Consider the following 20,202-nt stretch of genomic DNA (forward strand, 5'->3'; position numbering starts at 1 on the left):
GACGTTACAAAATAAGACATTCCACATGTTTGCTATTTAAATTCGAAATATTTTGATTATATTAATTTTACGCAATGAAAAAAAAATGTAATAAAAATGAACATACTTAATCGCTCTTTTTAATATAATCATATTCGCCGAACAACAAAATTAATGACCAATCTTCATCGCGAGGAGATGTATTAAATTTAGATCTTTTAAAAGGATCTAAATCGATTAATCTCGCTTTCTGAAAATCGAACGATTTATCTTAACATCGAATTGAACAATTTCTATTAGATATTGAACTGTTCGGCAAATTGGCGTAACTTGGTTCGTATAAAATAGCAAAGTGATCGATTAAGAGTGGTACACGGCAATAATTGTCTGCAACGTGTTAACGCGCATGATGTCGACCAAGGCTCGCCGAGGTAAAAGAACACACACCTCGTTCAAGTACCGTAAGAGCGACCTTGCCTCGAAATGGTGAAACGGTCCTGGTGCACCACAATAAATACCTTCGATTCTTTTGCACCTGGTGCCTACGAGGGAGAGAAAAAAGAGAGAGAGAAAGAGAAATCGAGAACGAGGACACCATTTTCGGCCAAGGAACGGATGTTAAAGAAACCTATCTTCTTTTTTATGCGCCACATCACGATCCAAATAAATCAATTAGATCGATTAAACGAATTCCTATTGATAATTACGACACGTTTCATTAATGGTTTACACGATCTAAATATTAAATCGTCTCTGATTTAACCGGCCACAGTCATGATGTTTCGCAATGTCATCGAAATCTTTCATAACAATACGTAATCATCGCGTAGGAAATTGCGATGACGGCTCGATTTAACAAAGAAATTATCTCATCCGCGCTTCCAATTTACCAGGAAATCCAATTCAGAAATCGACGAAATTACGTCGATTAAATTACTTGTAATTGGCGGGAAGAGGAAACACAACGAAAGAAAAGAAGAAGGAAACTTCATCGAGAAGCGTCAAGAGTCAGAGTAACCAATTCGTCTCGCCCTCGTGTTATCTACCCCCTTGGATGGGGACTCCATTTTTCCATCCTATCCTATACGAGGTAGCCGGAATATAAAATTACGAGGCGGGTAATCCGAACCTGTACACGTAAACCGAGCAGATAATTCGAGTTAAGTGGGATAAGTCTCGTTGCTCGGATTTTGTGCCTTCGGTGACTCGGTCGCCGATCAGGGGGTAGATGTTAAAAAAATATCGAGAGACGTGTTCGTGCGTCCGTGCCCACGCGTTACTGGCCTCGCTCTCCCGCTCTCTCCTCCTCTCCGACCTCTCCACGTTTCTCTTCTTCCTACCATGCGGCCAGACTCCTACGGAATGGTACGTGTCGTAACCAACTATAAACATCGGCACCTGCGGGCCTGTCGCCTTTCCTTCTACCCGTGCCGCCGATACTGCTTTTCTACGGGCTCTGTGGAACTCGTACAGATCGGTCCACGAAAATGCTAAGGAATCGCACGCACCGAGAATTTTCTTAGGCTTCCCGCGGCGGCGAGTTCCATACAAGAAAAAATCTCTTACCTGTGGAGAGAGAGACTTGTGTGAGAACGACGATGGGATCCGATCGTGGGATCGTGTAATATTCGTATACACGGCTTATCGGTTTCGTTAATTAAAACGAGAGATGAAGGAAACGAGGCCGAGACGCATGGCCGCAACGACGGTCGCGAGGGTTTGTTTCGATTTCGTAGAACCGGCGCAAGAAGAATGTAGTCTTGTCATCGGCTTACTGATGTACGGTACTTTCGAGTTCTCCACTTTTTTCCGCGCTCTTCCCTTGCTCGCGTACACGCACGTGTCCATCCGATGAACGTTAATTATGCGAGCGTACATACAGCTCGACAGCTTTCCTTTTATTCCTTTTACCTCTCACTTATAAATCGAATATCCTGCATCTTATATATTCGTGTATATATATACGTATTCGTTGCGATGCAATTTAGAAATCACAATCGCGCGACAGCCGTCCCTACGTTACTATGCGACGTCGTGCCGTTCCAACGCCAGCGGCGTTTCCCACATGCAAAACACGTTAAATCTCTGGCGGAAGATAAAAACCGCGAATAGAACGTGTCTCGCTCCGCGTTGTCCAAAACGCCACGCGGAGATATACGGCGCTCGTTCCGTAGAGAGAATATAAATTTTATCCGATTTTTGCCTAATGCTGCCTCTAAACAGTCGGGCCCGATGCGATCGTAAGATATCCACGGGAAGTGTCTCGTAACGCTGATGTATCTGTATTGTGGTTAAACGCGCCATTTATAAGCGCTCGCATCCGTTTAAGCGGCGAACGAGCGAGCGTTGTCACATACACTCGTGTGTATGCAGGCGTCGCAATGCATTTCACTTACTTCGGTCGGCTAGAATGTCGACCTTTCGCCCCCCTCCTCGCCGATGTTATTCAACCGAGTGTGATTCCGTGCATACGGGGGCCGAGATGTTCGAGACACCCGGTACGTATTTACTTTTTGGTACAGAACCGAAATGCTGTTCGACGGTGGACCAGCACCTGTACTCGTCCGCGGTAACCTGTCAAACTGGAAGGACAAAGAAAGGGCCTAACAAAAGGGTCCCTCTCCTCCATCGCCGGATTTTTCTTTACCTGTTTCCCACCTTCTCTTGGATGAGTCTCCGATTTTTACGTACCTGGCTACGTGAAATCGGCGAAGGTGTCGAGTCTTTTCGATCCTCTGTTCAACGATGTTCACAAATTCGAGAAACAGTTTAAGATAGTTTTTGATTCGAACGATATCGAATCGTGTTCTATCTGTCGAGACAAAAAATTACGTTGACCAAAGTGTGGGTGTACGTATATATATATATATATACATGTACTCGTATGAAATTATCGTCATTAAACACATAAGGGACATATCTTCTAGATACGAGTTATCGCGTTGTCGCACGAGCAACGAGTAAGCATTATAGTTGAAATCTTCTTTCACCGGAAGTAGCCTTCTATTATGTTCGTTCCTCTATAGAAAAACCGTTCGATTGTTCGATGCGAAAATTGCATTTCGATGGTATATGCATTGTGTGCACGAAGAAATTGTTCGTATTAGAAGATTGTTTTTAATTATAATTAATAATTGAATAATATGAAAAAAAAACCTTTATCCCGACTTAACACCCGATATAAAAAGAACTAATTTAGTTGGGGATTATAGGACGAGATTTAATGAAGGTATATATAAGAGGGTCGGGCGAGAGTAAAATACTCGAGAGATCCTTTTTAAGATCAGAGAGATCGGAGGTTGTATACGTGGAAGTAGAAAGCCGGCTTCGAAAAATCGGATGGTGGAAACACCGAGTTAAAATAAGCCTCTGGCTCGTTCTCTGTCGTGCGATCAGAGAAAGAAACGAGACGGAAATGTCGTCTTCATAAGACTCTACCGAAAATATACCAAAAGCTTAATAGAAAACGAGCTGGCGCGCACGAGTTTATACGCTCATTTCTAAACAAGCGGCAAACGGATGAAAAGGGGAGACCGAGATCTTTCGTAGGTGTAAATTACAGTAGCTTGTAAACGAATCTAAAAAAATAAACCAATAAAAAAACGAAGATAAAAATAATTTTATTTTAACTATATAAGAGAGAAATTCAGATTGGTAATTTTGTCGATAAGCAAATTTTCTTAAACTGCTAACTTCATTCCGGAGAATTGCGTTTCTTCGAACATAATACCATGTATGTAAATTATCATCGAGATCGATCGATAGATAGAACTTAGCCTTGAATTTCACGGACAATTTGCAAAGAATTGTATCAGGTCTTTTTAAGACAGTTGAAACCAAGCTGCCTTGCGATATATTCACTTGCCTATTCGGCCGTGTATACCGTGGGTTACGGTATACGCTCAATTGATCGAAATTGGCTAATTCGTCGAGGCTGAAACTATCCTACTCCCAACCTGGCTAATTATCCGGTGTATTGACCGGCAGTAGTTCTCATATCGAATAGGTCAAAGTGAGAAATTCCAACGTAAAGATCCTTAATTGTAGAATAAGTAAGTAATAAGTAAATTACTAAGTGAAAAGAAGTTAAAGAATGAAAAGAAGAGCAAGATATCCGTAGAATTAGAATTAATCCTCTTGTAGCAATTCAGGAGGGAATCGGATACCAAATAGGTTATGCTTATCTACGACGAAAGTGACTGTATGGTATCCGTTTTACGTGCGACGAGACATAGGAATCGGTTGCCGGTCTCACGTGTCTCTCGTCTTTCTACGGAGCTGTGGGAGCTCCTTTAGCATATAAAGGAGTCGGTGATCGCGTCCATACGTCCGTCGTCATGGCGAAACTAGTTCGCCCATCCAGTTTTTCCACTCCCGTGCACGCTTCAGTCGTGCTCTCTTCGATGGTGGGAGACCACATCTCGAGCAATCGCGTTCCTTGCAACGACACGCTAATCCCACAACTTGTTGCTATTCCGTCACATTAAGATCTATCGATCATTCCAACAGAAATTTCATTCGATATTCATTTTTCAGAAATAATGCATAAACCAGCCCTTTTTTTAAAAATATAATTCTTGCGAGACATCTTTTTTTACTTTTGACTTTTCAATATGGACCTGCATACAGGTTATCACGTGACGATTCTGTTTATCACGTGTCATAAATAATTCGTGAACGGTCGTTCGAATTTTCAATTTCTACGCGTTTTTTTCAATTATTCGACATTAAGAAATATAATATGTCAGTCATAAGCGATATTAAAAGAAACGGAATGTAGACTCACCGAGATCTTCAACCAGTCGGAGCATGACACCGCCAATATGAAGTTCTCCTTTTACTCGTAAGCTCCTCTCTACTTGAAGATCGGTCACGTAAACGCGCAGCACCCAGCTGCCGTCTACCTCGTGACCATCGGAATACATGTTTCCCGATCGAATGATCGTACGTCAGAAAACAAAATATGAAAAAACACGTACTTTGCCGCGTATGCACCTTCAGTTCCAGACACTTGAGTACAAGAAAAAAGTTTGTTTAAGGCGCGGAAATCATGATTTCGCGGCACTTGACATCGCCGCGAATACACTTTTAAAGTTAATCGTCACTTGATAAGAAACAAATTGTATTAATTTATTGGTACCACAGTACCATACGATGGAATCTCACAATCTTTCGACGACTCGACCCGGTCAAGTGTGCGCACTTGTGATACACTGGCTGCCTTGATCGGACTCGCATGAATCCGTTCCGAATAGTATGTAGAGGCGCTTCAGTCGACAGTCTCACGTCCCAGCTGGTTTCTCGACTGGTGTCGACCATGCACTCTCGGCTCGGCTACACTCTTGCCGAGAATAGAACTATTTACAAGTGACGCGCGCTTGGAATGCGCGCGCAGATCTCTCCCCCGTCCTCTTTACCATCAAGCGTCGCGCCCCGCGCGCGGTAACCCGTCACACAACTTGGTTTCCTTTCCCTCCGACAGTCTACCGACATCGAAGCTGTTTTGTCGTTTTTCCTTTCCTATTTCATTGCCTTTGAGTACTCCTTCTCCTTCTCGATCTCCTCATGGATAGTGTTTGTATCAACTGTCTCTTTTCTTTCTTTACTGATGCGCTTGTTCCTCTATATTGGTATACCGTATCTCCGAGAATTTACCAGACTTTATGCAGATTTCACTCTTCCAAATACTGTATGCTTAAAATACTTCTAAAATATTGTATTAATGATTTTTTAAATTGACGTAAAGTTTTTTAAAGTGATGTAAGCTGAATATGTGATTTAAAATAATTTTGATATATATGACAAAAATTATATACATTTTTCGTGAAATGTTACGAAGTAACATTTTATAAAAAGTTTTATAAAAAGTTTTAAAATTTTTAATCATTTTTAATACAATGATATATTGAAATATTTGAATATTTTCAACAATTTTCTTAAGTTTTTTTAAATGTTTTTAATTTTAATTTTGTAAATTTATAAATTCAATTTCGATTGAATTGAACATTTTCGATTGAATTCAAAATTTTTATGCTATATATATTATCTATAAAATTATCTCTGAATATTTTGTCATAGACTAAATATAAGAATAGACCAATCATGCGATGTATTTTTGTGGCTCAAATCTTGAGGCTTTGGAACCCCATTATCATTTTCATGTCTCTCGCATCATTACCAACAGAACACAGAATCTGATTATGGCGGGATTCCGAGTGTTCATTCTCGCAGGAAGTATAAATCGTAACAAATTAAATGGACGACACATGTTTTAAAACAATTGTTCAAGACTATTTGACAAAATAACAGCGAAAAAGAAAAATTCAGGTTTATATAGGTTCGTATTAAATTCATATATGTATATATATATATATCTTAATGCATTAATAACATTAGAATTGCCAGAATAAGAGAAATTTAAATCAAATTATCTCGCGTCAAGAAACATATATCAAAATATATTATGTTTTTATGATCATTGTTTTAAAAATATATATTGTAAAGTCAATAATATCAAAGTTTCCTACATTAAAGATTAAGATATATTTTTTGAAAGATAAATGATGAGAATATTCTATATTAGAAGCAAATATAGATAAGAGCAAATAATAAGAGATAAAATAAAAATTAAAGAATTAACATCATCTCTAGAATGCCAAAAATAAAATTAAATGTAAGTAAAAAAAAAAAAAGAAAAAAAATAATAGACGGATAAATATAAAATAAGATTTGATCACTAAACGCCATCTCTTGAGTGTCAAACATATTTCTATAAAGATAAGGTAAGATAGAATAAGAATTGAAGAATAAATCCATCTCTTGAGTATTTTTAAAAAAATATTTTTAAATTCAAAAGATGACGTTAACATTCATTTCTATCTCTATTTTTGTATTATTTAATCTTTTATCTATTAATTTCATTTACAACCTTAAAAATAGCATTAATTTTTATTCTATCTCTATTCTTTTTTCACTCTTCCTTACCTATATTTGCTTTATAATATTTCTACGTCATACACCGAGGTCCGTTTTGCTATAGTTTTATATTTTATAAAGCTAAAAGTATAGATATAATACTTCAAATATTTAATATTTATAAATTTTAAAAATAAAGTTCGTAATAGTTTGGCAGAAAAACTTCTTATAATATTACATAAACAAACGAAAACGTAAGATTATTTGTTTGATTATAACGTATTTATTTGATTAAAATTATAAATATAATTTAAGGTTAGAATTTAATGAAGATTTTTATACTGGTTATCTGCATTTTTTTTTCACAAAGGTGAAATTTGTATAAAGATTGGTTATTATTTTGATGATATTTAACACAATGATTGTTCATCTCAAAAAATTTATTCCATCATTCTGCAAACTGGATAATCTTGGAAAAATACAAACAAAACTTGTTAGATATAATTCTTCACAATCTTCACCCAGAATCTTAGAACAACTGAAAAATAAAAGCTTATTACGGGTTAGAGGGAATGAAGTTTTAATTTTCTTACAAGGATTGATTACAAATGATATGAAACATTTTGAAGAAGGGGCAGCAAATTTATATGCATTATTTCTAAATACTAAGGGTAGAGTTATGTATGATGTTATTATCTATAGAACTCAAGAAGATAATGTGTACTATATTGAATGTGACTCACAAGCTGCAGAACCATTACAAAAACATTTAAAAATGTATCGAGTTAGAAGGAAAATAGATATAGATCATTTAGAAGATAATGTAAATGTTTGGGCATTCTTCGATCCTATTCAATATATGAATAATAAACATATTAATAATAGGCAAAAGCTTGAAGGTTTAATATTTCCATGTGGTACTCTTAATAATAAAGTAAGCAAAATAGTTGATAATATTATGATTTATGAAGATCCTAGATTATCTGATTTAGGTATCAGAATTTTAGCAGCATCAGAAATTGAAAGACATAAAATAATAAAACATTTAAACTCAAATGCATTGGATTCTGCTAATCATTTGAGCTACAAAGCATTTCGTTATAAACTTGGTGTTCCAGAAGGTATTGAAGATTTGCCACCAGGAAAACCATTACCATTAGAAGTAAACTGTGATTATTTGCATGGTGTTAGTTTTCATAAAGGTTGTTATATAGGTCAAGAACTTACAGCACGTACTTATCATACTGGTGTTGTAAGGAAACGTTTGATGCCTTTATTATTTAATGAAGTTCCTAATAAATCTTTTTCATATGATGAAAAAATTATTAATGAAACTGGTAATGTAGTAGGTAAATTTAGAGGAATTAAAAATCAATATGGATTAGGCTTAATGCGAATCAATGATTCTTTGAATGCCCAATCACTTACTATATCAAACATTAAGTTAAAAGTATCAAAACCTATTTGGTGGCCACAAGAATTGCAAAAGCAAATTTCCGTTAATAAAACGGAATGAATAATATTTTTTAAATTAAATATGAAATTGTAATGTATAAATGTAAAATAAATATATTATCAGAAAAAATTATACATTATTTTCCATCAATTTTACTTTATAGGATGGAACCTATTGCTAGCACATCTACGGAAGAAATTCGTATCATTGAGCAAAATCAAGATTTAACATCCACAGTTCAGAACTCTAAAGAAACCATAACTGGAATATTTAAATGTTCTTATTGTTCATTAGAAGAACGATTTGATTTCAAAGGCATTAAAGCACCATTTGCACGACAATTAACATATTTAGAAGAATGTTATATCATGAAAGATCCTTTTAGTTTACCAAACAAAGGAGAAGTTTTAGTATTAGGTGCCGATTGTAATTTTTGTAAGAAATCTGTATGTCTAGGATGCAGTATATATTTCGGAAAAAGATTTTGTTTAAAATGTGCATCAAATAATATACAAAATTTACCACCACAACTTCATTCTAAGATAAAAAATTTAATAAAAGAAAAAGATTCATAAAAATAATATTTTATTAAACATTAAATACGTCCTTTTTTTCTCTTTCGCGTTTGAGAAATACATACTGATGAAAGTTTTAAAAACGTTTAACTGTTTTGATTCAATAAGATAATGCTATTGTAACTTATCATTGTTATAAGTTACAATGAGTTACATATATGTATTAAAATTAATTAAAATTATTTTTTATGAAAACATTTGATATATCATTATGTTTCTTACTCTGCTATTTAATTTGATGGTTTTTTAGATTTAGCTGTAAGCTTTTCTGCCAGAAGTTTTTTCTTTTTTTCAAACTTAGTAGGTTTTTTCTTCTTTTTATTTGCATCAGCTTTTTGGCCCTGAAATTTTTTTTCTTGTTGTGAATTTGTTTGTTTTTTTTCAAGTTTTTTTCCCTTTTCATTTATTCTTTTCATAGCATTTTCTTTATTACGAATCTAAAAAAAATATAAATTATATTATATTCTATTAAGAAATAAAATAGTTTATATATTTAACAAGTATTTTTTAATATATAAAATAACATACTGATGCTGGTACTTCAATGTCATTTTTTAATTTTTTATGTGAAACTATTTGGGTATTTTCTGTAGAATGTGATCTTTTTCTATATTTGTCTTTCTTCTTTTTATATTGATCAATAACTGGTTTTACTCTAACTTCTCTATTTGAAATTGTTGTACCATCAAGTTCTAATGCTAATGTCACTGCATCTTCATTTTTAAAATTAACATATCCAAATCCTTTGCCTACTCCAGTTTTGTTGTCTCTAACTACTCGTACAGATTCTATTTCACCACACTGTTTAAAGTGTTTTATAATTGTATTATCATCAATATCTGAAAATTATAATATATAATATTAATATATAATCTTGTGGTTACTTTTTATTACTATTATATTATTATATATATTATACTTACTATAATGTAAATTTCCAAGGAATATACTTTTTTTTGAATCAAATTTATTTTCTGATTTATTAGATGCATTTACTCTTAAATAATTTCCTTCAAATTCCGTTCCATTTATAGACAAAGATTCTTTAACAGATTCTTTAGATACAAATTTAATATATGCATAAACTGATTTCAATTTAGGATGCAACTCATTTTTAATAGCTGCAACTCTTTTAGATACATTTGCGGATTTTGCTATTTTACCTCTTAAACGTATTGTATCAATTTTTCCAAATTGCTTAAATAATTTTTTCAATTTTTTCTTCGTTACATCTTTTGGAAGATTACCAACAAAAATTGTTTTTTCATCTTCTTTTATTTCCTCTAAAGAAGTATCCATACTTATTTTATTATTTTTATTTGATGAAGAATTTTTTTGTACCTTATTTTCTTCTTCTCCTTCTTCTTCCTCTTCTTCATCACTTATATCATCATCTTCATCATTTTCATCTGGTTCAACAAAATCTTCATCATCATCATCATCCTCAGCAATACTATTACTCAAGAGTGCTTTTAGACCTAAAGCAGATTCATCACCCTCTTCTTCATTTCCTGATTCTTCATCATCATCATCTTCTTCCTCTTCCTCCTCTTCTTCAGCCTCTTCTTCGTCTACTTCTTCCTCATCTTCACCTTCATCTTCATCTTCATCTTCTTCTTCTTCTTCTTCTTCTTCTTCTTCTTCTTCTTCTTCTTCTTCAATCTCATCATTACTATCATCCATCATAGAATCTTCCATAATTGATGATAATTCAGAACTATCTTGAATAGAATCAGTGCTTTTATCACTTGATTTTGATCCATCAAACATTTTTATTCCTTTATTTACTTTTGTATCTTTGTTTTCTTCGTAATCTTCATCATCTTCATCACTTTCATCTGCTAAACTAGATCCAAGAATATTTCTAACAGTTCCTTCTTCTTCTTCACTCTCATCATCATCATCATCATCAAATGATTCATTTTCATTATCATCACTATTTTCCATTATGCTTTCTTCTAATTCAATACCCTCGTTAATATCATCTTCTGAATCAGATTCTTCTTCAACTTTCACATTTTTCTTCATTGATTGTTTCTTAAGAGGCTCTTGTTTTTTATCATTTTTTTCTTGATCTTTCTTTTTTAATTTTTTGTTTTGTTCTGGAGATTTTTGAGATAAATTATTTTTCTGTATTTGTAAATTTTGTTGCTTCATGCTACTATTATTTTGAACTTTTGATCCATTAATTAATGGGACTCTACCTGTTGGTGTTTGTTTAAATTTTTGATTCTTCTTTTTATGTATAAATCCATCCTTTGGTGAATTTAGAGAATTTTTAGAAATTAGATCTTTATTTTTCGTCGATACTGCTTTAACCATCTTTCAGAAATCTTATTTATTGTCTCAAATTAAAATTATCCTGTTATAAATTCAAATATGATTAAATTTCACATATATATCATTTTTAATCTATTTCAAATAATTTAATTTTTGTAATATATAATTTTTGTAATAAATAAAATTATTATTCCACGTGTAAAATGTTATATAGCGGTTAAATCGAAGATAGATTAATACAAAAAATTATGGTGAATTAATAAAAAAAAATGTTCTATCTATACTATTTGTTTGTAATAAACAATATTAAGTACTTACTACAAGTATATATACACAAATAAAATCGCTAAGAATAATTTATTTTTCAATACGCCGGCTCAAACTGAAAACAGTTTAAGCGCCAACAGGATGAACGAAACCAGCCATTAATGTTCCGTATCTTTTTTGAATGTAACGTACTAGCAAGAAACAAAATTCTCTACATTCTTATAAAATCCCTAAGAAAAATATTTATATAAATCTATAGAAAATTATTTGATTGGTATAACTGATGAAAAATATGAAACGCGAATATGAAAGAAGATAATGTATAAAATAATATATAGAAAAAAAAATAAAAACTATAAAATATTAAAACTGAAGTTATTAAAAAGATGAAAAAAAAAAGTATACCATTAACTGTATTAATTTATTTGAAAGAGTAAATTATTATTTCTACGCGGTAGTCTTCACTAAATCTAACAATTTCTAAATCGAATTTCCCTATGGATCTTACAATCAATTACTTACAATATTATCACTATAATCTTAAATTATATTTAAGAAATTATTATGAAAAAATAATTAGATTAAAAAATAAATATATATATTACATATATTACATTTATTTTAAATTATGATTATATATTGTTACAATATTAAATCGAATTTTCGATGAGAAAAAAGAGGTTATGTTTTAAAGTATCTTATGATCTCGTAAGATTCTAGATTTGTAAATAGTTTATTTCATAATTTAAAATATTGATAGGTGGAAAAAATTTAAATAATTTTTTATTATATTTATTATATTTGGTAATAATTTTTTTTATAAAACTTTTATAAACTAATTTATAATATTTGTAATATTTTAGATTATTGTCTTATTTCGTTTATAGGCAATGGATGGTATAGGATTATTTAATACTTTTCTTCAATCGCATCGACCTCAATTAGAAATGTCTGGGGTGCCCAAAATATTTTGGCAAGTGTTATTTAAAAAACTTCAATGTCAAACTTTTGATTCTGGCCTGGTATTTCAATTGGCAAGAATTGATTATGATGATACTGAAAGAAATTCAAGAGACCCTATTTGGAAACTTTTTGTTTCTTATAAAAATGGTATTTCTGCTCAAGATCCAAGTAATATTTATTTAATAGATCATGCATGGACATATGATATTAAAAATGCGAAACAAAATTTATCAACTATACCAGGTTTATTAGATCGTATGTGTTCCTTAATGGGTTTTGACATTGATTCAGAAGAAGATGAAAAAATAGATTTTGTATTGAATGAAATGTGGAAATATAATCAATCTTTTTCTCTAAATAGCGGATCAATAGAGGATAGAATGCCAGTTTGGTACATTATGGATGAAGTGGGATCAGCAATAAATCATAGCGATGATCCTAACTTTAGAACAGTGCCTTTCTTATATTTACCAGAAGGTATTACTTATACACTTTTGTTTCCTATAAAAGATGTTGATTATGATGAAGAAGTTACAAGAGATTTTGTAGAAGGTCAAACAAATGATCAAAAAAAACGAAGAGCTTTACTGTTACCTTGGATAGACACATCATTTCTTGGAGAAAGTTTTGCACAAGTAGAACCCGATGAAAATTACTTTTTAGCAGGTCATATTCGTGAAAGTCTGCCAGAAAAAGTAGATCTACAATTACCTCAAAGAGATAGAAATACAAAATTAAAAGTTTTTTCACAGTACACATACGTAAATGAATATTTGAATGATTCCGCATTTGAAATCGTAAATAATGAAGACCAAGCAGATATTTTGTGGTATACTTCACACTTTAAAGAATATAAAGAATTAAGTATCCGATCGCCAAATGTTTTTGTAAATCAATTTCCATTTGAAAATGTTTTAACAATTAAAGATTTATTATCAATTGTATGTAGAAGAAAAGCAGATAAAAAATCTTACGATCCCGGCACACTTGAAACTTATCCAACATGGTTACCAACTACTTATAATTTAAGCATAGAATTAGTGCAATTTGTCACATATTTTGAACAAAGAGAATCAATGGGTTTAGATAATCATTGGATTTGTAAACCTTGGAATCTTGCTAGAGGATTAGATACGCATATTACGAAAAATTTATTCCATATTTTACGGTTACCTAGCACAGGGCCAAAAATTGCTCAAAAATATATTACGAATCCAGTTTTGTACGAGAGGCTGGAAATCGGAAAAGTTAAGTTCGATGTGCGATATATAGTAATGCTCAAATCTGTAAATCCTTTAAGAGTTTTTGTTTACAAAAATTTCTTTTTAAGATTTGCAAATAAAGAATTTGCTTTAAATAATTTCGATGTATACGAACAACATTTTACAGTCATGAATTATTCAGAGGACACTCCACTTTGTCACGTAAAATGCGCAGATTTTATCATAGAATGGGAAAGGCAGTATCCTGACTTTTCATGGAGAGAACATGTCGAACCAAAAATTTTGCACATGTTTCGTGAAATTTTCGAGGCTGCAATTGCAGAAAAACCACCGAGAGGAATTGCGGAAAGCTCAATAAGTAGAGCTGTATATGCTATCGATTTGATTCTTGAATGGAAACAGGAAACGATACAGCCTATGTTACTCGAGGTTAACTTTTCGCCTGACTGTAAAAGAGCTTGCGAATATTATCCAAATTTCTATAATGATATATTCAAATGTTTATTTTTAAATGTTAATAATCCAGAAATATTTCACGATTTGTCTATGGAATAGAATTAAATTTTGCATGAAATACGATGGCCTAAAAGCATATACGAATTATAAATATCAAGAAGCTATTAACGATCGTTTTATGGTCACCGTTGTGACCAAATATATTTATTTATTTAAAGCAAGCGAATTCCGCATTTCGTATGCGGTAATGAGCTGAAGTAGCTCCAATAAATCTGCATATGCGAACGTTAAGGGTACATTTGTTCCATAAATAATTTGTACCATAACTTGACAACGAGAAGACTATTCGTAGTATCTAATGGAATAATAAACGAGAGAACAATTGAAACAGCTTCGCAACAGTTTGCTTCGGACACCGCGTATATATTATATTATATGTAACAATATATAGTTAATGAAAAATAATGATGATCCAAATTTTTCAGTGATATTTTTTGCGATATAAATAGGTAATAAAGACTGATATATCGAAGCATATGAAATCAATTCTTCTTTTTTATCATCTCGTCTATATGTTTTTTTTTTTTTCTATATTTTGTCAAGCCTCCTGGTAATATTGAATTTAAAAATTTGACAAGGATTTTTATCCTCCTTGACAATTTTTTTCATTCTTTTCTATATTTTTACATAGCTATACTATATTTTTATATATATTGTCAGGATGACAATATATATTTTATTGCTTCTTCTCGGATTTCAAAATATTTATTATGCTAATCAAGATATTTACTTTATTGAGCGCATGTAAAATTTTTCGTATAAATTATTTTATTTTTATATAATGATTATCACAGATTTGAATTTTTTATTCAATTTATAAGATTTTGTATATAAATTTCTTTCGTTTTTATCAATTATTATTCGAAATTTCGTCTCGACAACATGATTAGCCACAACGATTATTTCTTTATATCATTTTGTGCCGATCGAATCGCATTTTACTGACAATCGTTCGCGACAACAATAAGCTTATACTATGATATTTTGTTAATTATCGTTCCGCGCGTTATTCAATTATTTCGCAATGATATTTGCGATGCTTGTACTCGTTTGAAAAAGCTTTGTCTTTCTAGCACATCGACAAAGCTCGTCTCGTGCAATTATACAAACGTATCGACGCTCGAATTTAATATTATTACAAGTTCGAATAACATAAAGCTATTTTACTTACGATATTTTGTTCGATATAATTTAGCGGATGTTAAATTATAATTGCTTCATAAAGAAAATATATTTCAAAGAGGAAAATCAATGAAATATCGTTCGGAGAAAATTACTTCAGTTATGATTAGTAAAAACGAAATATCTTTCAATAGTAACAAAATTTAGAATATAAATAGCAATAGAAGAAAAAAAATTTTCTTTTCGATAACTTTGATCACGATGGGTACATCTTTTTCCTTGCGACGAATCGCTCATTGTCAGTAAAACATAATTTATATAACATAATTTATTGGTACACGTGGAATTTATCTTCTCGATGAGGGTAATTTTAAAAAATCGGCGCGACATTCAAAGCGAAACAAAGAACGAAGAATATGAAAGATTGAATGCTACGTCGCGATCCTTCTTCCTTTTCTTTTTTTCCATGGAATTGATTATCTTTCGCCCTTTTAATAACCATCCTCATCCCTTCGCCGAAGCAAGTGCGTGCGGCTCCACGTAGTCGGTTCCGTCCTACAGTACCATGCATTCCCGAATGTTACGTCTGGAATCACTGTACTTACGTGCACACGTCCGTACATTGTTATATATTCGTTTCCGCGAATTACGGTATCACATATGCAAAAAAGGCAGGCGGGTGAAACCGCCTTTCACTGAAAGTGCTCAGACGACGGTGTTGCTGGTAATCATGGTAATTAAGCAAATGAGTTCTGCGTACAGGGACGTCAATAACGAGGGTTCAGCACTGACGAAGTCGTTTCGTTTCGTTTCGTCTCGTCTCGTCTCGTCTCGTCTCGTTTCGCGAGTGTTCAAAATTACTCTCACATACCTGTATCCCCTTCCCGCCTTTCCTCTTTGTCCTTTTTTTTCGCGTAACGATAACCTGATGTTATCGTAGCAGCGGTTGATACCCCTATTTCGCTCCCCGCCGATTCGTTTCCTCGGTCGAGACGAGGAGATTGATATCAAGAGAACATTGAAACGAGCGTTGCGTTAGCCCTTTTATTTTCCAACGGACACATCGGCCTGTTATTTCTCCGAGTTGTGCGAGCGCCGATTCGCCTTTCTCCCGGCCGCGGCAATTTCGTTCTTCTGGTGCCGTGCAACACTCCCGGCTAATTTGGTAATTTCGTTTCGACCCTTCTCGGTCGGGGCGAAGAATTTGTCGGCTAGAGTTGCGCGGTCGGTGCGGTAATTATTCGAGAACGAGGCCGAACGGTCGAAAGAATACGTTTAATCGCGAGGAACGCGAGTAATTTTCCATTTTGCCTAAATGCCTTTTCAACGTTCGGCCCTACGATGTCGCCTAGAGATAGTCGGCCGCCACAAAATTAGTTCGAAATCCTCGAGGCTCGTGGTCGTACCGGCGTTCCTTTCCAAATTGCACGGAACAGCGAAAGAGGAACACGTAAACGTCGACGGGAGGAAACGTAAGAATGAAAATATGTGCAATTAGGGGAGCGCACGAATTTCCTAGCGCGACAAATGTCATTGCGTTACACGATGCGGCGGCGAGGTTGGCCACACTGAAAATGGTCTACGTTGTTATGAAATACTCGACGAGACTCGTTTCTTTCCGGTCGGATTCTGACGACGGCTGCTCGTCGTATCCCGGAATACATAAGCGGGTCGCGTTTTATGTCTCGAGGAGCTCTTCCCCTTCATCGATGCACACGAACCGCCCGAAATCCTCAGTTTATTGTTAATTAATGCGTCTAATCGTTATTTCATGCGGAATAAATATGATGTACGCAGTCCATTACGCGATCCAAGTTTGTCCAGAGGAAATTGTGGAATAACTCTGTAAAAAGTATCTCCCTCTCTCTCTCTTTCTCTCTTTCTCTTCCTTTTTCCTGCTTGAAATGAAACTCGTTTGGCGAACACTTCGCCAGAGTTGACTTTTTTATCACCGCCGTACCGGATGGTTAAGAACGCCTATCGCGCGAGTTCCCTTTTATTTTTCAGGGTGTAAATTTTCTTGCCAACTTCGCGAAGAAACTTAACAGCAACGTAGGTTCGAGTTATGGGCGTTTAGATTTTGCCCGAGACCGGGAATCATCGTGCCTCGTCAATTTTTTAACGTCCCCGTTTGATTTATACCCGAACGGGAGTCCCACAGGTTGAAACTTTCACGACGTTTTCGAGACGCGCGTCGCATCATCCCTGTCTGGTATTATTGGAAGAGAGTAGGGACGTCGATTGTAGCAACGCTGTTCCGTAAATTTTTAAGAAAAAGCCATCTAGAAAAGAAGGAAAGGGGCTGCGTGATATCCAACCGCGGAATATAAAACAAGCTGGCGTATCTTTCCTCGTGGATATCGTGTCCGGCCATTCGACCCTGCATAAATTTTCATCAGACCAATTTCTTCCGACTGTTCCCTTCCCTGAGAGGGGAATTTCGAATGATCCGTACGCCCTACTCTCCGTAAGTATCGTCGCCTTTTCAATTTTATAGAAAGAAGGGGGAAAGAAGTTTGAAAAATTTCTAATTAATCTCGAACTTTTGTCAAGTCTAATCTGATTTTGTTAAATTTATTTCACGGTTCGTTCACAATTGATCGCGATTAATTAACGGCTCTTCCTCTGGAGGAAGATGAAAGAAAAAAGCGGCAGGTGGAAGAGACGACTTAGAAATATGGCGTTTTAGCCGGTCGTTAACTCCTCTCCGTGCGCGAAATGAGCAGGTAGTTGTGGATGCACGATTTACAGTGTCGGACATCTTTACCAGATGGAGTTCTCCCTCCTTAATCCGACACGCGTTATTGCACCCAAGAAGGAAGCATCTTCCACCGCTCTTCCTTCTCCTCTCCTTTCCATCCTTGCTGGCGTGGGCCTTCGACCGCTTATATCCTCCCGGTTCTCGAGGCTCCTGTAGGGAACAGGCTTCATTACGCTCTCATAAATCATGGCCAATGTATCTTACACGGATCGGACCACCGTTAGGCATCCGCGCTGTTATTAATTATCACCGCCACGCGATGCTGATAAAAAACAAGGGATCCGTGCGCTTTGCCTTGCCGATGAAAGAATAGACGGGGATAGACGGCGATGAAAGATGCGGAATATTATATTATGGGGATATTTTACACATCGAAAATCCCCTCCCCATTGAAACAGTTTCACTCGCTCGATCGATAGGATTATCGTGTTTTCAGTTTTTACGTTAACTGTCAGCGGTGTGAAAGGGACATTTATTTCGTGGAAATGTGCGGAGTGTCGGGGACAGGGGAATTGATTATCGATTTTAACGAAATAATGTAAACCCTTCCCTCCCCCCTCCCCCCTTGGAACGTTTCATCAACGAGCGGTGTGGATTTCTTTATTTCGCGGGGGACATTCTCGTCGAATCAATCAATTCGATTCGATCACCGACGAATTACGCGGAGCGAATACTTGTCGGTGTGCATAAATCAGCGGCGCGTTTGACCGTTTGCACATGCATTCTCTGTTACTTCGCCACTTTGACAAAAGGGGGAGTGGTTTACACCGCATCGATCGAAAAGCGTGGAGGGAGGCCGGTCGCGATCAAAATATCATTATTTCCGTTTTACACCCTTCGAAACTCGATAATGCTTTCCCGTAATTGACTCGCCTCAATGAATGACCGCGGCGCAGGTACTATCGTCATTGTGGGTAATGACAGGATTAAAACAACGTTCCGGACCAATCCGGCCGGCATTTAATTATTAGCGGTGCCTCCTACCCGCGTGACATCGCCTCTTCTCTCCGCTTCCCAGCACATATATTCGGAATACAGCATTTTATTGACCGACCGGACAATCGAAGCGCATATTTACACGTACGAGCGACGTGGTACGCGCGAGCTTCTCCCCCGCGCTCCTATAATTGGAATTTAAAACGTCCCGAAATCCGGGGATTAAACCGCGTTCGCACCGCGTTTCCATCCAACTTTCCCCTCCTGTTGATGCTTCTTCTCTCCAAATCTGCCTGTACAAACGGCCGATCATTGTGTCGCGTGGTACACATTTGCCGCGGATTCGTTTTTAAAGCGGTCCTCTCGATACACCGAGTATTTCGAAATATAACACTCGTCGTACGCCCCGCCTGCGCATAATTTCCATTTCCTGGATCGACGCGCGAAAATAATCCGTGAACTCGAATCGTGGAAATTTCTCCCCTTCCCGGAGGGGGGAAAGGGTACGGCGTTCTCTGTCTCGCGAACGAGCAGCGACCCAGCTCTCTCGAGTAGTGATTACCGCGGGGAAACGTAGGAAAGCTTCGTTACACCGGTGGTTACATTATTTTCGCCACTTGAAACGTGGCGGCGGAACGAGCGCAGTGGGCCGCAAGGTGGTCCGTAAGCGTCTGGCTGCATCGTCACTTCCTTTTCACCACGCTCCTTAGAACGCGAGAAAGCCTCTCTAAAGGGTCGCCTCCACTCGTCCATTGCGCAATTAGCGTCGCCGCTGGCTTTTCTTTTTCCCCTTTTTAGCTACTTGCTCCGCCGAGTCCATCTTTTTACCCTCCCTCCGAGTGTGGTCAACGTGCAGAGATGCGCGCATTCATCGAGAAATATATATACATATATATATGTACGAACAGCACGGTTTTAATTGCGGGTCAACTCTCTCTGGTTCGTCCGCAACCATTGGATCAACGTCCCTAATCTTTTCTCTAAGGTGGAAACACGAGATGCAAAAAAAGGGGAGAGCAAGATGATCGAGCATTCTCGAAAACGTATTACCCTTACATTTTGAAAATTGACTCGTCTCGACTCGAAGGAAGTGGAAAATTTCCTGTCCCTGAAAAAAATCGTCGAGATACGATTTCACCGTCGATCCCCCTCCCCGTCAAGTTCCTTTTTTCCTTGCCCTCGAAGAATCGCGACCTCTTAATTTCATCC

General features: G+C 35.6%; 5 protein-coding genes across 8 annotated transcripts in view; 3 read left to right on the forward strand and 2 right to left on the reverse strand.

Moving 5' to 3' along the window:
- Nucleotides 1-5,474, reverse strand: part of LOC107994432 (unc-112-related protein) — a 36,610-nt gene extending 31,136 nt beyond the window's left edge. Inside the window, exon 1 of one of the 2 annotated variants that reach the window (XM_017051352.3) lies at nucleotides 4,766-5,474. In XM_017051352.3, the coding sequence (XP_016906841.1) occupies nucleotides 4,766-4,904 (139 nt within the window). In that variant the 5' untranslated portion in view covers nucleotides 4,905-5,474. Of the gene's footprint in view, nucleotides 1-3,513; nucleotides 3,518-4,765 lie in introns of those variants that run through there. The other variant, XM_062074876.1, reaches the window with a different exon arrangement.
- A 1,434-nt stretch (nucleotides 5,475-6,908) lies between these two features.
- On the forward strand, nucleotides 6,909-8,594 carry LOC107994474 (putative transferase CAF17 homolog, mitochondrial). The gene is made up of 3 exons (XM_028665034.2): nucleotides 6,909-7,148; nucleotides 7,265-8,439; nucleotides 8,514-8,594. The coding sequence occupies exon 2, from the start codon at nucleotides 7,298-7,300 to the stop codon at nucleotides 8,408-8,410; it is 1,113 nt and encodes a 370-aa protein (XP_028520835.1). The 5' UTR covers nucleotides 6,909-7,148; nucleotides 7,265-7,297; the 3' UTR covers nucleotides 8,411-8,439; nucleotides 8,514-8,594.
- LOC107994475 (cysteine-rich DPF motif domain-containing protein 1) lies at nucleotides 8,515-9,074 on the forward strand. Its single transcript, XM_028665076.1, has 2 exons — nucleotides 8,515-8,812; nucleotides 9,034-9,074. The coding sequence occupies exons 1-2, from the start codon at nucleotides 8,515-8,517 to the stop codon at nucleotides 9,072-9,074; spliced, it is 339 nt and encodes a 112-aa protein (XP_028520877.1).
- LOC107994472 (RNA-binding protein 34) lies at nucleotides 8,919-11,679 on the reverse strand. Of its 2 annotated transcripts, XM_017051418.3 has the most exons (5): nucleotides 11,524-11,679; nucleotides 11,130-11,287; nucleotides 9,849-11,027; nucleotides 9,454-9,764; nucleotides 8,919-9,362 (listed from the first exon to the last, which is right to left on the reverse strand). In XM_017051418.3, exons 2-5 carry the CDS (start codon nucleotides 11,245-11,247, stop codon nucleotides 9,156-9,158), a joined length of 1,815 nt encoding a protein of 604 aa, XP_016906907.2. In that variant the 5' UTR covers nucleotides 11,248-11,287; nucleotides 11,524-11,679; the 3' UTR covers nucleotides 8,919-9,155. The 2 variants fall into 2 exon arrangements, with proteins under 2 accessions (XP_016906907.2, XP_016906906.2); XM_017051417.3 differs by having other exon boundaries at nucleotides 9,849-11,287.
- Nucleotides 11,680-11,949: 270 nt separating this feature from the next.
- Nucleotides 11,950-14,649, forward strand: LOC107994490 (tubulin--tyrosine ligase-like protein 12). 2 transcript variants are annotated; one of them, XM_017051454.3, is made up of 3 exons: nucleotides 11,972-12,276; nucleotides 12,360-12,445; nucleotides 12,797-14,649. In XM_017051454.3, exons 2-3 carry the CDS (start codon nucleotides 12,363-12,365, stop codon nucleotides 14,211-14,213), a joined length of 1,500 nt encoding a protein of 499 aa, XP_016906943.1. In that variant the 5' UTR covers nucleotides 11,972-12,276; nucleotides 12,360-12,362; the 3' UTR covers nucleotides 14,214-14,649. The 2 variants fall into 2 exon arrangements, with proteins under 2 accessions (XP_016906942.1, XP_016906943.1); XM_017051453.3 differs by having other exon boundaries at nucleotides 11,950-12,276; nucleotides 12,360-14,649.
- The last annotated feature ends 5,553 nt before the right edge of the window (nucleotides 14,650-20,202 follow it).

This window comes from Apis cerana, linkage group LG5 (genome assembly GCF_029169275.1).
Source record: "Apis cerana isolate GH-2021 linkage group LG5, AcerK_1.0, whole genome shotgun sequence".
In the NCBI taxonomy this organism is placed as follows: domain Eukaryota; kingdom Metazoa; phylum Arthropoda; class Insecta; order Hymenoptera; family Apidae; genus Apis; species Apis cerana.